The 18,332-nt window shown below is 39.0% G+C and overlaps 1 protein-coding gene across 2 annotated transcripts in view; it reads left to right on the forward strand.

Moving 5' to 3' along the window:
- Window positions 1-2,698: 2,698 nt before the first annotated feature.
- The window catches only part of dpy19l1l (dpy-19-like 1, like (H. sapiens)), a 48,514-nt gene continuing 32,880 nt past the window's right edge, over window positions 2,699-18,332 (forward strand). The window contains exons 1-9 of one of the 2 annotated variants that reach the window (XR_009808783.1): window positions 2,699-3,046; window positions 3,295-3,319; window positions 5,933-6,020; window positions 7,102-7,239; window positions 9,035-9,155; window positions 11,396-11,489; window positions 11,595-11,652; window positions 11,723-11,814; window positions 17,824-17,923. Coding sequence is in view for 1 of the 2 variants with exons in the window: in XM_061915449.1 (XP_061771433.1) it covers window positions 2,815-3,046; window positions 3,295-3,319; window positions 5,933-6,020; window positions 7,102-7,239; window positions 9,035-9,155; window positions 11,396-11,489; window positions 11,595-11,652; window positions 11,723-11,814; window positions 17,824-17,923 (948 nt within the window). In the remaining variant the exon portion in view is untranslated. The remainder of the gene's footprint in view (window positions 3,047-3,294; window positions 3,320-5,932; window positions 6,021-7,101; window positions 7,240-9,034; window positions 9,156-11,395; window positions 11,490-11,594; window positions 11,653-11,722; window positions 11,815-17,823; window positions 17,924-18,332) is intronic. The other variant, XM_061915449.1, reaches the window with a different exon arrangement.

Genomic DNA, 18,332 nt, shown 5'->3' on the forward strand with positions numbered 1-18,332 from the left:
GTCGTTTCCGGGTGGGGAGGACGCAAAATGTTTTCTTCTTTGTATACAGTAAATAATTGTGACGCAGAGATCAAAGATGACGTAATGACAGTTTGATTGGTGATGGTGACGAGCAGTTTTCACCAACAGGCCCCGCCCACTACCGTGTCATCATCATCATTATCATTTGTACCAATTAGTTTTGTTCTGATACCAAAATTATTTCGGTACTTATCGATACTTTTCTAAATAAAGGGAGACACAAAGAAATGCATTATTGGTTTTATTTGAACAAAAATATGTTTCCTATTGCAATTTTGTCCTTAAATATATATAATGTATACTCTAGCCTTTAAATAGACCTCCTTTTTAGACCAGTTGATCTGCCGCTTCTTTTCTTGAGATCCAGGATGGACCGCTCGCCTGTGTATCGGTTGGGGACATCTCTACGCTGCTGATCCGCCTCCGCTTGGGATGGTTTCCTGTGGACGGGACTCTCGCTGCTGTCTTGGATCCGCTTTGAACTGAACTCTCGCGGCTGTGTTGGAGCCACTATGGATTGAACTTTCACAGTATCATGTTAGACCCGCTCGACATCCATTGCTTTCGGTCCCCTAGAGGGGGGGGGGGTGGGGGGGGGGGTTGCCCACATTTGAGGTCCTCTCCAAGGTTTCTTATAGTCATTCTCCCTGTCCCACTGGGTGTGAGTTTTCCTTGCCCTTTTGTGGGTTCTTCCGAGGATGTCGTAGTCGTAATGGTTTGTACAGTCCTTTGAGACATTTGTGATTTAGGGCTATATAAATAAACATTGATTGATTGTAATAAAATAGTGAACATAGAAGACAATTTGTCTTTTAGTAGTAAATGAGCAAACAAAGGCTGCTAATTTAGTCTGCTGTCATATGCAGTAACGTGTCATTTTCCATTCTTGTGTTGTTAAAATTTTTGTGGCCAGCCATCTTTGGCTCCATGGCACGGCCAGATCCTATGGCGTAGGGGAATTTGCAATTTGTCATCGCCCATCTGTTTCGTATCTGTCACTTTAACCGCAGCTCATTTGGCCGAAGTCGTTTGTCGAAGTACGACCCATGTTTTTAGCCGGAAACCAAGATTGCCAACTTCTTGTTTATTTTCAAATATGGGTTCTTAAAACTTTTATGTGCGTCCTCTCATGAAATCGATTTTCGTCACAATTTGTGAATCTGATAGCATGGGTTGATAGCATGGGTTAATATTTTTGATCTTCAAATTTAATGTCTCCCAGCTGGCCTGGGAACGCCTCGGGATTCCAAGGGAAGAGCTGGAAGAGGTAGATGGGTCGAGGGAAGTCTGGGCTCCTCTGCTTAGGCTGCTGCCCCCGCGACCCCACTTCAGATAAGCCAGGGGTGTCCAAACCTTATCCACTGAGAGCCGCACACTGAAAAATCAAAGCAAGCGGGGGCCATTTTCATGATTTTTATTTTAAAAAACCATACAATATATGTATGAAACATATACTGTATAGTTAGGCCTCCACTCAGTTATGATCCCGGGGACCCCAAAGGGTTTTGGTCCCAAAATTTTTTTTTAAATGTGTCATTATTCAGTATTATTATTTTCATTATTATTCAAGTTTTTAAATCTCTAGATCAACATTAGGAAATGTTTTTTGAAAAAACACAAACTATGCAATATTTTCACCCTATAACTTTTTTAGGTGGAATATTTGAGATTATATAATTGGAGCCTTACTCTTGGATTTTGATTCATTATTATTTTTTGAGCAATGACACTTAAAAACAAATCACACACACATAATTGGGGATCCAAAAGTGTCCTACTCAATAAAGTGTTAAAAAATAAATTATACTTTTTTTTTTACTGTTTACTTTTAGCACAATAATCTCGACATCAACTTCAGATATATCCGTCAATTTTAAGTTTTATTGTTGTTTATTTATTCTAGGCTCTTCTGTAAAAAAAAAAAACTCAGTTTTTTATATGGCAAAACACAAAATATACAACATTTCCCCCCCAAAATATCTCAAAGTGGAATATTTAATGTGACGTAATTGAAGCCTTGAATAGGTCGATAATTCAAAACGACATTGATTTTGATTCATTATTATTTTTTAAAGAAAGAAACAGCCTGCATGGCAGCTTTTATGTTATTAAAGCATTGCAACATTTCTTGTTACATTTCACCTGTTTGCTCTTTTATATCACTTTTTATGTTTTTAATTTTTTTTCAATCGTATTTTTAAAATGTGCTGTGGGCCTGTTAAAAAATGGCCCCCGGGCCGCACTTTGGACACCCCTGGGATAAGCGGAAGAAAACGGACGGTTATAAAAAAAAATATTTTCGTGCTTGTTAAGGTTTAATCAATGCAATCTAAGTGAGATCCATCCATCCATCCATCCATCCATTTCTACCGCTTATTCCCTTTTGGGGTCGGAAGGCGGTGTACACCCTGGACAAGTCACCCCCTCATCGCAGTCTAAGTGAGATAATAATAATAAAAACAACATTTTTTTGCTGCTTGGGCCCTAAATATTTGAAAAATGCTGCTACGTTTAATTTAACTGTGATTTATTTTCTAGTTTCCACTCGGGGTGCAGAGTGGGCAATTGTCAACGCAAATGTTGGCATGTGCATAAAAAAACGGCTCCCAAACCATACCGCTGACGATTGGGAATTGGTTCTTAAAAAGAGCCGTTCAAAAAACTCGACTCGTTCGCAACGTCACCAGTCCATCTCACAACAGGCACACGCCGCCGCTGTGTGGCCGCTCACATCGCACACACCTCCGGCTTCCTCCTCGCTGCCTACCCACTCTTGGCCCTCCGTGGTCGACCATGACGGCCAAAAACAGAAAGCAGACGGGGAAGAGTGCATCCTCGCAGGGCGACAAAGGCGACAAGAGCTCGCTGGTTCCTCCGGGAGGTAAAAGTGTCTCCAGGCGGACTGGGAGAGATGGCAAAGCTCACGGCGGGGCTGCCTCGCACCATAATGGGCTGTCGGGCATCAGGAACAAGCTGGGGCTGACTGGCAGCCGGGTGGCCGGCCTGGGATTCACGCTTCTCCTCGGTAAAGCTCCGAGTGTTAGCCTGCTCGCTTAGTAGCACCAGACCTCTGAAATGTGAAGAAATGAAAATAAGTATTTACTTGTAGTCCATCACTGCACTAATGTTAGCTTACCAGCTAGCTACCCCTCATTGTTTATATTGTATGTAAAATCTTCATTACTCTTTCAAACTTTCTCTCATTATTCTTCTACATTTACTACTCCTGTGACGTGACATGAGTAGATATTTATTGTTTGTCTCTGTCCACAGCTATTTTAAGCGGGTATCTCCACTGGTAAGAATTTATTGTTATTAATGTATATTATATTATATTATACATTTATGAATGTATGTATATAAATGTGTGTATATATATATATATATATACAGTATATACTGTATATATATATATATATATATTATATGGGTATGTATGTTTATATATATTTTATAGGTATGGCATGTGTATATATATATATATATATATATGTATGGATATAGAGATATGTATATATAGATATGTGTATATATAGGCATGTATACATATATGTATTATATGTGTGTATGTATGTATGTGTGTATGTATGTATGTATGTGTGTATACAAGTATGTACAGTATTTATAAATGTGTGTATATATGTATATATATATGTATGTTTAGGTATGTGAATATGTTTGTTTATATATATATATATATATATATATACATACATATATATGTGTATGCATGTATATATGTATATGTATATATAGGTATGTATATATGTATGTAGATATATAGGCATGTATGTATGTATGTGTATATATTTATTTATATATGTATATATAGATGTTTATATATGTATGTATATATGTATGTGTATATATATATGCATGTATGTACATATGTATGTGTATGTATATATGTATGTATATATATGTATGTATATAGAGATATGTGTATATATAGGTATGTATACATATATGTATTATATGTGTGTATGTATATATAAATGTATATGTATGTATGTATGTGTGTATACAAGTATGTACAGTATGTATATATGTGTGTATATAAGTATATATATATATATGTATGTTTAGGTATGTGAATATATGTATGTTTATATGTATATGTATATATATATATATATATATATATATATATATATACATATGTATACATATATATGTATGCATGTATATATATATGTATAAATGTGTGTGTATATATGTATGTATATATATAGGTATGTATATATGTATGTAGATATATGTATGTAGATATATAGGCATGTATGTATGTATACATGTATGTATACATGTATGTATATATGTGTATATATTTATTCATATATGTATATATAGATGTGTATATATATATGCATTTATGTACATATGTATGTGTATATATACATGTATGTATGTGTGTACACAAGTATGTATGAATATATATATGTATATATGTGTATGCTGTAAATGTGTGTATGTATGTGTGTATGTATGTATGTACCGTATTTCCTTGAATTGCCGCCAGGGCGCTAATTAATTTAAAACCTCTTCTCACTCCTGCGCTTACTAAAGGCATGCGGTAAAAGTAAGCATGCGCTAATTATTTTAAAACCTCTTCTCACTCCGGCACTTACCAAAGGTATGCAGTAAAAATTTGAGTGTGATGTAAGCTTTGACTTTAAATCCTACTGAATAGCTCTTAATCTTCTTCCCTTTATGCGATTTCAAATTACCGGTATTGAAATCAGCCTCTTCCTTTTTGAAAATGATGACAGGGGAAGTTTCACTCGTGACGTCACAAGTTTGACCAGGCGGTAATACTAAGCATGCGCTACAGTAATTATTTCTGGAAGCGAGTTTGACCCGGCAGTAATTCAAGGCAGGCGCATACTATATGCCCTGCAGCAATTCAAGGAAATATGGTATGTTTGTATGTATATGTATGTATATATATAGTATATAGGGGCAAAAAAGTGTTTAGTCAGCCACCGATTGTGCAAATTCTCCCACTTAAAATGATGACAGAGGTCTGTAATTTTCATCATAGGTACACTTCAACTGTGAGAGACAGAATGTAAACAAAAATCCAGGAATTCACATTGTAGGAATTTTAAAGAATTTATTTGTACATTATGGTGGAAAATATTTGGTGAACCATTCAAAGCTCTCACTGATGGAAGGAGGTTTTGGCTCAAAGCTCACGATACATGGCCCCATTCATTCTTTCCTTAACACGGATCAATCATCCTGTCCCCTTAGCAGAAAAACAGCCCCAAAGCATGATGTTTCCACCCCCATGCTTCACAGTAGGTCTGGTGTTCTTGGGATGCAGCTCAGTATTCTTCTCCCTCCAAACATGAGGAGTTGAGTTTATACCAAAATGGATACATGGATGATACAGCAGAGAATTGGGAGAATGTCATGTGGTCAGATGAAACCAAAATAGAACTTTTTGGTATAAACTTAACTTGTGGTCTTTGGAGGAAGAAGAGTACTGAGTTGCATTCCAAGAACACCAAACCTACTGTGAATCATGGGGGTGGAATCATCATGCTTTTGGGCTGTTTTTCTGCTAAGGGGACAGGACTATTGATCCGTGTTAAGGAAAGAATGAATGGGGCCATGTATCGTGAGATTTTGAGCCAAAACCTCCTTCCATCAGTGAGAGCTCTGAATGGTTGACCAAATACTTATTTTCCACCATAATTTACAAATACATTCTTTAAAAATCCTACAAAGTGAATTCCTGGATTTTTTTCACATTCTGTCTCTCACAGTTGAAGTATACCTATACTGAAAATTACAGACCTCTGTCATCATTTTAAGTGGGGGAACTTGCAGAATTGGTGGCTGACTAAATACTTTTTTGCCCCTCTGTATATTCCAGTATAACCGTGAGTCTCTACTCCACTTTCAGGTGTCATCTTGCACAGCTCTTTGAGAACGACCGACACTTCTCACACCTGTCCAACCTGGAGAAGGAGATGGCTTTCCGGACAGAAATGGTCATTTTTACTTTTATTTGTGGGACAATCTCTTGCGATCAAACACTGTCAGGGAATAGAATGTTTACTATGATGGTTGACCGTGGTTATGAATATTCTGCATCGTGCTGAAAGTCTTCTTATCTTATTTAAGATCTGCAAAAATACTGTCACGCCAGGCCCGGGCTATTATTTGGCCTCGGGGGGCCAAATTTAGAGAAAGAAAATGTGTTTTGGGGCCGGTATATATGATTTTTTTTGAAAGACTTATAAAAAACCTCAGAATAATGTCTGATTGAATGCTAAAAACGTTATGACAGACCGCCTGAAAAAAATGGAATGGAATTTATTTATTTTTTTACTGAATGAGACACCCAGAATGTGGGATTTACAATATTAACTATGAACGATAAAACACTGAATATTGACAACATACAGTAGAAACGTCATACCTCCCTTCAATCGACATAATTTACAATCAAGCGAAACGCAACAAAAGTGCAACAAAGGGCTAAATATGAACGCGAAGGTAAAAAAAATACAATAAAATACAATCTGATATTTCTAATATATCACTCAGCTTTAGAACTTCGTTGTAAAAATCTCCTTCTGCGTCTGTCCCTGACACCCGCATTCCAGGCTGACTGCTCTGGAAACACTGTGGAAACGCTCCCCACCTACACTGCTTGGTGCCTCGTTTGACCTGCTGTGACATAGATTACCATAGTAACTATACAGATTACCATACTAACTCGTATATCATGTGAAAGCGCAGATTCCAATCATTGAAATACTTTGTATCGTTCAAGACTTATGGTAATTTGAAAATATCACTGCACATCATAATGGCACCTACACTTTCCATCTTAAATATCTAAAAAAAATGTTGTGAATGTCCGGCGGGCCAGATTGAAAAGTTTAATGGGCCTTAATTTGCTCAGTTACGTGTTACGCTGTGCAGAGTGAACAGGAAACGCATACCCTGAGGTTAGGCATATTGAAATGAAACGGCACAATGCTGTCCTTGGCCGGTGCATGAAAATACACATTTGTTTGTACTTGATGCTTTCAATGGATTGTGAATGTCTCGTTTGGATTCCAGGGCTTGTACTACTCGTACTATAAGACCATCATCGAGGCACCCTCCTTCCTGCAGGGCCTGCACATGGTGATGAATGATCGGCTGACAGAATATCCGCTGGTCATTAACACCCTCAAGAGGTTCAATCTCTACCCAGAGGTCAGTTTTAGCTTCATATTACCCATTTTTTATGCTTGCTGTCGTCATTTTAGTTTTGATCCCACAATTACAAATAGAAGACCTGGTCTTGGACCACAAAGGTTGAAAAACACTGATTTAGACCACAAGGAAGTGGTTTAAATGTAGAAAAAAAACATAATATGATGCGCCTTATAATGCGGTGCTGCTTTTGTATGAAAATTGACCGGAATAGATCGCTTATCAGCAGTGCGCCTTATACAAACCCCGTTTCCATATGAGTTGGGAAATTGTGTTCGATGTATATATAAACGGAATACAATGATATGCAAATCATTTTCAACCCATAGTCAGTTGAATATGCTACAAAGACAACATTTTTGATGTTCAAACTGATAAACATTTTTTTTTTGTGCAAATAATCATTGTGGTCTGACGAGTCCACATTTCAAATTGTTTTTGGAAATATTCGACACTGTGTCATCCGGACCAAAGGGGAAGCGAACCATCCAGACTGTTATCGACGCAAAGTTCAAAAGCCAGCATCTGTGATTGTATGGGGGTATCACAGATGCTGACTTTTGAACTTTGCGTCGAATATTTCCAAAAACAATTTGAAATGTGGACTCGTCAGACCACAGAACACTTTTCCACTTTGCATCAGTCCATCTTAGATGATCTCGGGCCCACATAAGCCGGCAGAGTTTCTGGATGTTGTTGTTAAATGGCTTTCGCTTTGCATAATAGAGCTTTAACTCGCACTTACAGATGTAGCAACGAACCATATTTAGTGACAGTGGTTTTCTGAAGTGTTCCTGAGCCCATGTGGTGATATCCTTTAGAGATTGATGTCGGTTTTTGATACAGTGCCATCTGAGGGATCGAAGGTCACGGTCATTCAATGTTGGTTTCCGGCCATGCCGCCGCTTACTTGGAGTGATTGCTCCAGATTCTCTGAACCTTTTGATGATATTATGGACCTAGATGTTAAAATCCCTAAATTTCTTGCAATTGCACTTTGAGAAACGTTGTTCTTAAACTGTTTGACTATTTGCTCACGCAGTTGTGGACAAAGGGGTGTACCTCGGCCCATCCTTTCTTGTGAAAGTCTGAGCATTTTTTGGGAAGCTGTTTTTATACCCAATCATGGCACCCACCTGTTTCCAATTAGCCTGCACACTTGTGGGATGTTCCAAATAAGTGTTTGATGAGCATTCCTCAACTTTATCAGTATTTATTACCACCTTTCCCAACTTCTTTGTCACGTGTTCCTGGCATCAAATTCTAAAGTTAATGATTATTTGCAAAAAAAAAAGTTTATCAGTTTGAACATCAAATATGTTGTCTTTGAAGTATATTCAACTGAATATGGGTTGAAAATGATTTGCAAGTCATTGTATTGGGTTTATATTTACATCTAACACAATTTCCCAACTCATATGGAATCGGGGTTTGTAATCCAATGCGCCCTGTGGTCCAAAAAATGAACTAGAGGATGTGTAATTCTTGTATTAATATTAGTTTTGAGTTCATGAGACACAGATAGTCAACATTCTTACCATCATCTGCAGTGATCAGGAATAACAATAACACTTTCATGATGTTTTCACAACAAGAAGAGTCCACTTGACCGGTCAGGAGAGACAGACAGCCTGTCTTCAGCTTTAAACATTTTGAGTTTGAAACCCGTACAGAGTGTATTTTAATGTATATTCTAACAGAATCAATCAGTATATTGCAGGAGTACCTTCAGTAGACTTTGGAGTGTGTGTTTGCAAACAAAGCTTTTGAACCTGTGTATGTCTGCATTCCCCAGGTGGTTCTGGCCAGCTGGTACCGGATGTACACTGGTGTCATGGCTTACTTTGGCATTCCTACCAAGATGTGCTGGTCCATCAATAGAGGGGAAGGCCTGACGCCTGTGGACAGTTGTGAAGGTATGCACAGTTGCCATGGAGACCCTCTGTGATCTCCAAAAATGCTTTTGTACACACACACTGTGAGTGTGCACACTGTCAAGGTACTACAGAAGGCACAGTAGCAGGAAGAAAGCCATGAGTCAAGCAAGTAAAATGGTATTATTGCACACAAACGTCTGTTTGCAAAGTGTAAATAATGTGGGGGTAGAAGTTCACTTAACGATTAGTCAGTGTTTGCATAAATGTGATGCAATAGAGATGCTCTCTGCGACACAGAGTGGATTTGTGAGAGGAACAACAAGTGTCAGTCCTCAGGAATTAAGTCATAAACATGTAGTTTGGGAAAACGCTTCAGGAGTATACTTCAAGAGAAAAAATCTGGAGTCGGAATCCCTAAGGCAGTGTTTTTCAACCACTGTGCCACGGCGCACTAGTGTGTCGTGAGATATTGTCTGGTGTGGCGTGGGAAAAAAAAAAAGTTTTGCAAATCAATTATTATAATCTGCAAATATTGTGCCGTTACTTACAAACCCTGTTTCCATATGAATTGGGAAATTGTGTTAGATGTAAATATAAAGGGAATACATTATTTGCAAATCATTTTCAACCCATATTCAATTGAATGCACTACAAAGACAAGATATTTGATGTTCAAACTTATAAACACTATTTTTTTTTTGCAAATAATAATTAACTTAGAATTTCATGGCTGCAACACATGCCAAAGTAGTTGGGGAAGGGCATGTTCACCACTGTGTTACATCACCTTTTCTTATAACAACACTCAATAAACGTTTGAGAACTGAGGAAACTAATTGTTGAAGCCTTGAAAGTGGAATTCTTTCCCATTCTTGTTTTATGTAGAGCTTCAGTCGTTCAACTGTCTGGGGTCTCCGCTGTCGTATTTTACGCTTCATAGTGCGCCACACATTTTCGGTGGGAGACAGGTCTGGACTGCAGGCGGGCCAGGAAATTACCCGCACTCTTTTTTTTTTACAAAGCCACGCTGTTGTAACACGTGCTGAATGTGGCTTTCCATTGTCTTGCTGAAATAAGCAGGGGCGTCCATGTAAAAGACGGCGCTTGGATGGCAGCATATGTTGTTCCAAAACCTGTATGTACGTTTCAGCATTAATGGTGCCTTTACAGATGTGTAAGTTACCCATGCCTTGGGCACTAATACACCCCCATACCATCACAGAAGCTGGCTTTTGAACTCTGCATCGATAACAGTCTGGATGGTTCGCTTCTCCTTTGGTCCAGATGACACATAGTCGAATATTTCCAAAAACAATTTGAAATGTGGACTCTTCAGACCACAGAACACTTTTCCACTTTGCATCAGTCCATCTTAGATGATGTCGGGCCCAGAGAAGCTGGCGGTGTTTTTGGATGTTGATAAATGGTTATCGCTTTGCAAAGTAGAGCTTTAACTTGCACTTACAGATGTAGTGACTAACTGTATTTAGTGACTGTGGTTTTCTGAAGTGTTCCTGAGCCCATGTGGTGATATCCTTTAGAAACTGATGTCGGTTTTTGATACAGTCCCGTCTGAGGGATCGAAGGTCACAGTCTTTTAGTAGTGGTTTCCGGCCATGCCGCTTACGTGGAGTGATTTCTCCAGATTCTCTGAACCTTTTGATGATATTATGGACCTTAGATGTTGAAATCCCTAAATTTCTTGCAATTGCACTTTGGTCAACGTTGTTCTTAAACTGTTTGACTATTTGCTCACGCAGTTGTGGACAAAGGGGTGTACCTCGCCCCATCCTTTCTTGTGAAAGACTGAGCATTTTTTGGGAAGCTGTTTTTATACCCAATCATGGCACCCACCTGTTCCCAATTAGCCTGCACACCTGTGGGATGTTCCATATAAGTGTTTGATGAGCATTCCTCAACTTTATCTGTATTTATTGCCACATTTCCCAACTTCTTTGTCACGTGTTCCTGGCATCAAATTCTAAAGTTAATGATCATTTGCAAAAAATTTTTTTTATCAGTTTGAACATCAAATATGTTGTCTTTGTAGTGCATTCAATTGAATATGGGTTGAAATTGATTTGCAAATCATTGTTTTCCGTTTATATTTCCATCTAACACAATTTCCCAACTCATATGGAGACGGGGTTTGTACGATTTACACGGTGTGCCAACTTCACTGATTTTGGGTTTCGTACATGGAAAGTCGAGTATTGCTTGTCATGTTTTATGTACTTCACAATAGAAGATGACTCGTATGTGTGTATGGTGTTTGTCAGGCATGGGTGACCCGGCCTACTTCTACGTGGCCTGTGTATTCCTGCTGAACGGTGCCATGCTGAGCCTTTTCTTCCTGTATGGCGCCTACCTCAGGTAATGGTTTTGGGCCGTTGCACTCGTCACTTCTGCGTGATTGTATAACTTATTGAGATCTCGGAACGCTCTAACAAAAGGATTATCTGTGCGCTCCCTCTCCAGCGGCAGCCGGCTGGGCGGCGTGGTTACCATCGCGTGTTTTTTCTTCAATCACGGCGAGGTGAGGACACTTCCTGTCCAGGGGAATCCTGCTATCGTTAAATTCAGCAAATTTTTCCCATTTTTGTCAGAGCACTCGTGTGATGTGGACTCCTCCTCTGAGGGAGAGCTTCGCCTACCCCTTCCTCATCCTGCAGATGTTGCTCCTCACCTTCATCTTGAGGTGAACAACCCGTAAAAGGGCACGTGGTTTGGCAATGCATTGTGGGGCCACGGGAGGCATTTTTGCTGGCCAAAGCTATTGTTTGTATTGTTAGAGAGGGCAACAAACTGGATTAAAATGGACTGTACATAGGGCTGGGCGGTATACTACTAATATAGTTAGTACAAGTTAGAACAAGATATATTTTTGAAACAATACCGCCATACCGGTATCTTTTCATGTGTCTTTTTTTACGGCCATTTGCCCTTCTCCCTGTGTTTCTGGGCATTTTATTTTCCTTTTTGGCACACCCCCGCCCCTTGCGTGTTTATATAGGCTTCCATGACGCACCACAACAACATTTTTGTAAAAATACGGCAGCACGGTACCGACTTCTCGACTACCGAGTGATGCAATGCTTTGGTCAACGACTGCATTAGGCTTTTTGTAAGTGACTACAGCTTTATTTACTTACACACCAATTTGCTTGATAACCTATATCTCTCCTTGTAGCGATTTTATCACTAATATCAGTTTATGTTGTTAACTTCTGTTAGCAACTTAGCATAGCAGTTAGCCATAAATGTTTAGCTACTTCTTGGCTCTCCTCATAGCCTGTGCAGACTAAGCTGCTGTAGTAGAGATGTCCGATAATGGCTTTTTTGCCGATATCCGATATTCCAATATTGTCCAACTCTTAATTACCGATTCCGATATCAACCGATACCGATATATACAGTCGTGGAATTAACACATTATTATGCCTAATTTTATTGTGATGCCCGGCTGGATGCATTAAACAATGTAACAAGGTTTTCCGGAATAAATCAACTCAAGTTATGGAAAAAAATGCCAACATGGCACTGCCATATTTATTATTGAAGTCACAAAGTGTATTATTTTTTTAACATACCTCAAAACAGCAGCTTGGAATTTGGGATATACTCCCTGAGATAATCCTGATACCCACTACAACTATGGGAAGTACTATACTTGGACTTTCACAAAGTTTTTTTTTTTTTTTTTTAAACATGCCTTAAAACAACAGCTACAAAAACAATGAAGGCACACAGCTTCAGTCCAGAGTAGACTTGAGTAATAAAGTACACAGTAACATAGTCCTCCTTTAGTGCAAAACTGCCTGGTATACTGTATAACAGGAGATTATGAACTGGGCTCAATCTGCCCTGCTGTAACGTATTTGTATGAGTAACACAAATGTGCTGCAAGCTAGTGCTGAGTGCTTGAAGTGGCGTACCAGTCAGCCAGAGCTTCTGAAATGCTGCGTTGAGACAGGGCAGCTCCGCTTACTGCAAGCTGCAAAGTGTGCGCCATGCGGGCCGACTATCCACTCCAAACTCCACCGTAGCTTTTGCCATACTGCGTGCGTTGTCCCAGACCACAACGTGGGCTTTCGCCCTGGGGTGGTTTTTGTTGTATTTTTGTTTTTTTCGGCAGAGTGTTTAAGCAACAACTTTGTGGTACTACTTTTTTCGGTGTTTGCTTTTCATCCATCTTCCGCTTGTATTTATCGTGTATCTCCTTATGATTCTTGAAGAGGTGGGATATCAAATTGCTCGTATTAAAGGAAGACATCTTGATTCCTCCTCGCATAACCAACTTTTTGCAGTCATTGCAAATTTCCAGTTTTTCATCCGTCAGACACTTTAAAATGATCTCAAACATTGTCATTAAAGTCAGTCACCGAGCGAGCTCTCTTGTTAGCCAGGCTACAGCACCGGCAACAACACACTCCTGTTGTTTTTATGCTCTGCTCGTGGCGGTTTGATGGGGTCATCAAGCGTAAACCTCTCATGCTGCAGTCGTCAACTCCTGTGTTGTGTGTGGGAGAGTGGTGAGGAGCGGGGCTGCTGACTGGCAGACGCATCTGCTCTGTACTTCTTCTTACGTCCGTGTACCGCTCCGTGTAGCGGCGTTTTAAAAATTAATTAATTTTACTTTTTGAAAGCAATACCGATTATTTCCGATATTACAATTTAAAGCATTTATCATCTCTAATTATTACTTTAAAGGCCTACTGAAACCCACTACTACCGACCACGCAGTCTGATAGTCTATATATCAATGATGAAATATTAACATTGCAACACATGCCAATACGGCCTTTTTAGTTTACTAAATTGCAATTTTAAATTTCCCGCGAGTTTCTTGTTGAAAACGTCGCGGAATGATGACGCTTACGCGTGACGTCACTGACTGTCAGGAAATATTAGCAGCTGCACCACTCGCGGCTAAAAGTCGTCTGCTTTAACCGCATAATTACACAGTATTTTGGACATCTGTGTTGCTGAATCTTTTACTTTTTTTCATTTAATAATGGAGAATATAAAAAAAAATGCTGTTGGTGGAAAGCGGAGTATTGCAGCTGTCTTTAGCACCGAGACACAGCCGATGTTTCTTTGTTTGTTGTGAAGCGGAGCGGTCAAGCGAACATGTTTTCTCTACGTCAACCAGCATGTTTTTGGATGGGGAAATTGTGGTATATCTTACCGGAAAAATCATTGGATTATCCGTCGTCCTGCAGCAGCGGCAGGTGTGAGCTTGGCTCCTCGGCTTCTCTCTGAGACACTTCGTGTTCACCGCAGCCATCTAACCTCGAGGTATGTCTTTATAATCTTTTACAATCTTTAAAATCTCACTAAAACACTATTAAAACAATAAGCAGATAAGGGATCTTCCAGAATTATCCTAGTAAATGTGTAATTACATCTGAAACGCTCACACTGCCGTCGCCCGGAGCCGTTGCTTTTTTTTTCCTTTTTTTATTTCTATCACTTCACCATCAATATCCTAATTCACGAATCTTTCACCCTCGCTCAAATTAATGGGGAAATTGTCGTTTTTTCGGTCCGACTTGCTCTTACTGCTGGTGGCTCCCGTTAAAAACAATGGGAATATGTGTGGAGCCCTGCAACCAGTGACGTCACGCGCACATACTTCCGGTACAGGCAGGGCTTTTCTATTAGTGACCAAAAGTTGCGAACTTTATTGTCGATGTTCTTTACTAAATCCTTTCAGCAAAAATATGGCAATATCGCAAAATGATCAAGTATGATACATAGAATGAACCTGCTATTTCCGTTTAAATAAGAAAATCTCATTTCAGTAGGCCTTTAAAATACTTTGATCATGGTGCTCCTTCCTGGAAAATAATACGTAACATTTTTAATATTTATGCTTACCCATGACTAAAAGTAAACAGACATGTTTTGTTTTTTAAAATACTGTACGTAGTTTGCAGCCCCCATCTAGCTAACAGCTTACTAAATATGTAACTGAAGAAATGTTGCGATCCGTGACTCGGATCTTCACATGTTAATTTTTCCATCTTTGTTTCATTCTCTTTCTTACCCACTTACTTCTTGTTTAGTCAGTTACCATGGTTACACATTGATTTCACCTGCTCTTTGTTTTCTACACACACTTGGTTCTACTTGAATACTCCCTATATAAGCCTTCCTCTTTTCCTTGTTCAGTCTGGGTCCATAAAATTTGCTCACATGCAACTAGCGACGACTGCTTCTTTTGGTACGTGTATTCTCGCTAGGTCATATGCTAAGCCACCTGCCTTTTCTTAGCTGTCATGCTAATTGTTTTTGTTTTTACATTTTGTGCCATCGTGCCAAGTCTAGTTTTCTGTTTGTATATCCTAGTTCTCATTCTAGCGTTTTTGGTTTGTTTTTTATTAGCTCCAGTATTTCTGTTTAGAGCTCCCTTTTTGTTAAATAAATCTTTTAAGATCTTACCTTTGTTGTGTTCACGTCAACGCATCCTCGAAGGAATAGAACCCCACACCTCGATGCCGAACAGTCTTCAAAAGAAACACACTTTGATTCAGACGTACCTGTCTAAAAATGATGTGAACTAGGGTTGTACGGTATACCAGTGCTGGTATCAAAAACGGTATTGTACTCTGTTTTGAAAAGTACCGGTTCCCCGTCATGACGTCGTGTCGTCACGTCATGACATTGCTGGTTTTGCGAGCGGAATAGCATGTTTGGCAGCGCACAATCACGGAGTACTTACAAGCAGACACAGTGTGTAGACAGAAAAGGGAGAACGGACCCATTTTGGCCTAAAAACTAACGATAAAGGTGAAGTTATAACACTGAAACACCCTCAGGAAGAGGTGCTTTAAGACATGGCTAGCGAGCTAGCGGCGAACATCCATTCGCAGTCGACAGAGTTTTAGCTACTTCTAAATCACTAATCCTCGCCTCCATGGCCACAAATAAAGTAAGTTTCTTACAAGTATCATCCCTGCAAGACGAGGAATAGCTAAATATGTTTCACTACACACCATAGGAGGATACTATAGCTAACCGCTAACAGCAAGCTAGCACCCTGAAGAAACGGCATGGGTGGATCTACACCTGACATCCACTGTAATGATACCAAGTACAATAGCGTATCTAGTCCATACTACTATGATTACATCGATATTTTTTATCGTCACAAAATCTTCCTTTTTTAAAAATGTATATTGTGTTTATAAAAATCCGGAAGTATGTCCCTGGACACATGAGGACTTTGAATATGACCAATGTATGATCTTGTAACTACTTGGTATCGGATCGATACCTACATTTGTGGTGTCATCCAAAACTAAAGTAAAGTATCAAACAACAGAAGAATAAGTGATTATTACATTTTAACAGAAGTGTAGAAAGAACATGTTGAAACAGAAAATAAGCAGATTTGAACAGTTAATGACCAAGTGGATTAATAATAATTTTTTACAGCTTGTCCCATATAATTTTGACAAAATAGAATGATAAATGACACAATATGTTACTGCGGTAACACTTTAGTATGGGGAACATATTCTAAGTAACAAAGACCTAATTTAGAGTTCTTTGGACACTAGGGGAACATATAAGGGTTAGGGTTAGGGTTACACACTAGGGAACATATAAGGGTTTGCGTTAGGGATACACACTAGGGAACATATAAGGGTTTGCGTTAGGGATACACACTAGGGGAATATATAAGGCTTAGGGGTACTAACAAGCAATAATTCTGAGGTTATTGAGAGAAGACTCTTAGTTAATGGCTGACTGGCTTTATAAAAAGGCCTTGCAGAATAAGGCATTAATAAGTACTTAATAGTGACTAATTAAGAGCCAATATGTTACTAATTTGCATGTTAATAAGCAACTAATTAATGGTGAATATGTTCCCCATACTAAAGTGTTACCACATATGCCAACAGACACATTAAGTGCCTTTGTTTGTTTACTTACTACTAAAAGACAAGTTGTCTAGTATGTTAACTATTTTATTTAAGGACAAAATTGTTCTTCGATTGCAATAAGAAACATATGCTTAATGTACCGTAAAAAAACATTTTTGTTGTTAAAATAAAGCCAATAATGCAATTTTTTTGTGGGTCCCCTTATTTAGAAAAGTACCGAGATATAAATTTTGGTACCGGGACAACACTACCGTGAACACACCAACATGTACGAGGTGATGGCGTTAAAAGTCATGTTTAAATGTTTTATAGCTGCTATCCAGGCCATTCGTTGTCACTTTATTAACTTTGATTGATCGATTGAGACTTTTATTGGTAGATTGCACAGTTCAGTACATATTCCATACAATTGACCACTAAATGGTAACACCCGAATAAGTTTTTCAACTTGTTTAAGTCGGGGTCCACGTTAATCAATTCATGGTAACTCACTAAATCCAGTTCCGTGGCCTTGCTTCCATGCTGGAAATGAGAAAAATCTCAAAAAAACCCGAAGAAGGAAAACGATTTAGCCCGTTTAATCCCTGTTTTGATCTTGTTGAAGAACACAACTTTATCCCAGTTTTTTTTCAGCCGCGTCAAAAAGCTATTCAGAGGCCCGCAAGACCCACAATGCACTTTCAAGCCCTGTTGTGTTCCTCATCAATACGCCCCAAGTAATGGGAAGGTTTTTTTTAATTTTATGCTGCTGCAGTAGCAATTTCAAATGAGTGCCTCCTTCTCTCTGTTGCTTCCCCCCCACCTCTCCACTCTAGAACCCGGAACCCGAGCAGGATGGCCTTTGTTGCTCTTGGTGTCTCCACGTTGTGCTTCATGCTGCCGTGGCAGTTTGCCCAGTTTGTGCTGCTCACTCAGGTAAACATGGAGGGAAAGTCCAAATCTGTCCAGGGAGGCCACAAATAAACCTGTTGTATGATAAATCGGCACGAAAACTCGACTTTTAATACAAACCCCATTTCCATATGATTTGGGAAATTGTGTTAGATGGAAATATAAACGGAATACAAAGATTTGCAAATCATTTTCAATCCATATTCAGTTGCATATGCTACAAAGACAACATATTTGATGTTCAAACTGATAAACATTTGTTTTTTTTGTGCAAATAATCATTAACTTTAGAATTTGATGCCAGCAACACGTGACAAAGAAGTTGGGAAAGGTGGCAATAAATACTGATAAAGTTGAGGAATGCTCATCAAACACTTATTTGGAACATCCCACAGTTGTGCAGGCTAATTGGGAACAGGTTGGTGCCATGATT

The sequence above is a fragment of the Nerophis ophidion genome, linkage group LG11, assembly GCF_033978795.1.
Source record: "Nerophis ophidion isolate RoL-2023_Sa linkage group LG11, RoL_Noph_v1.0, whole genome shotgun sequence".
Lineage (NCBI taxonomy): Eukaryota > Metazoa > Chordata > Actinopteri > Syngnathiformes > Syngnathidae > Nerophis > Nerophis ophidion.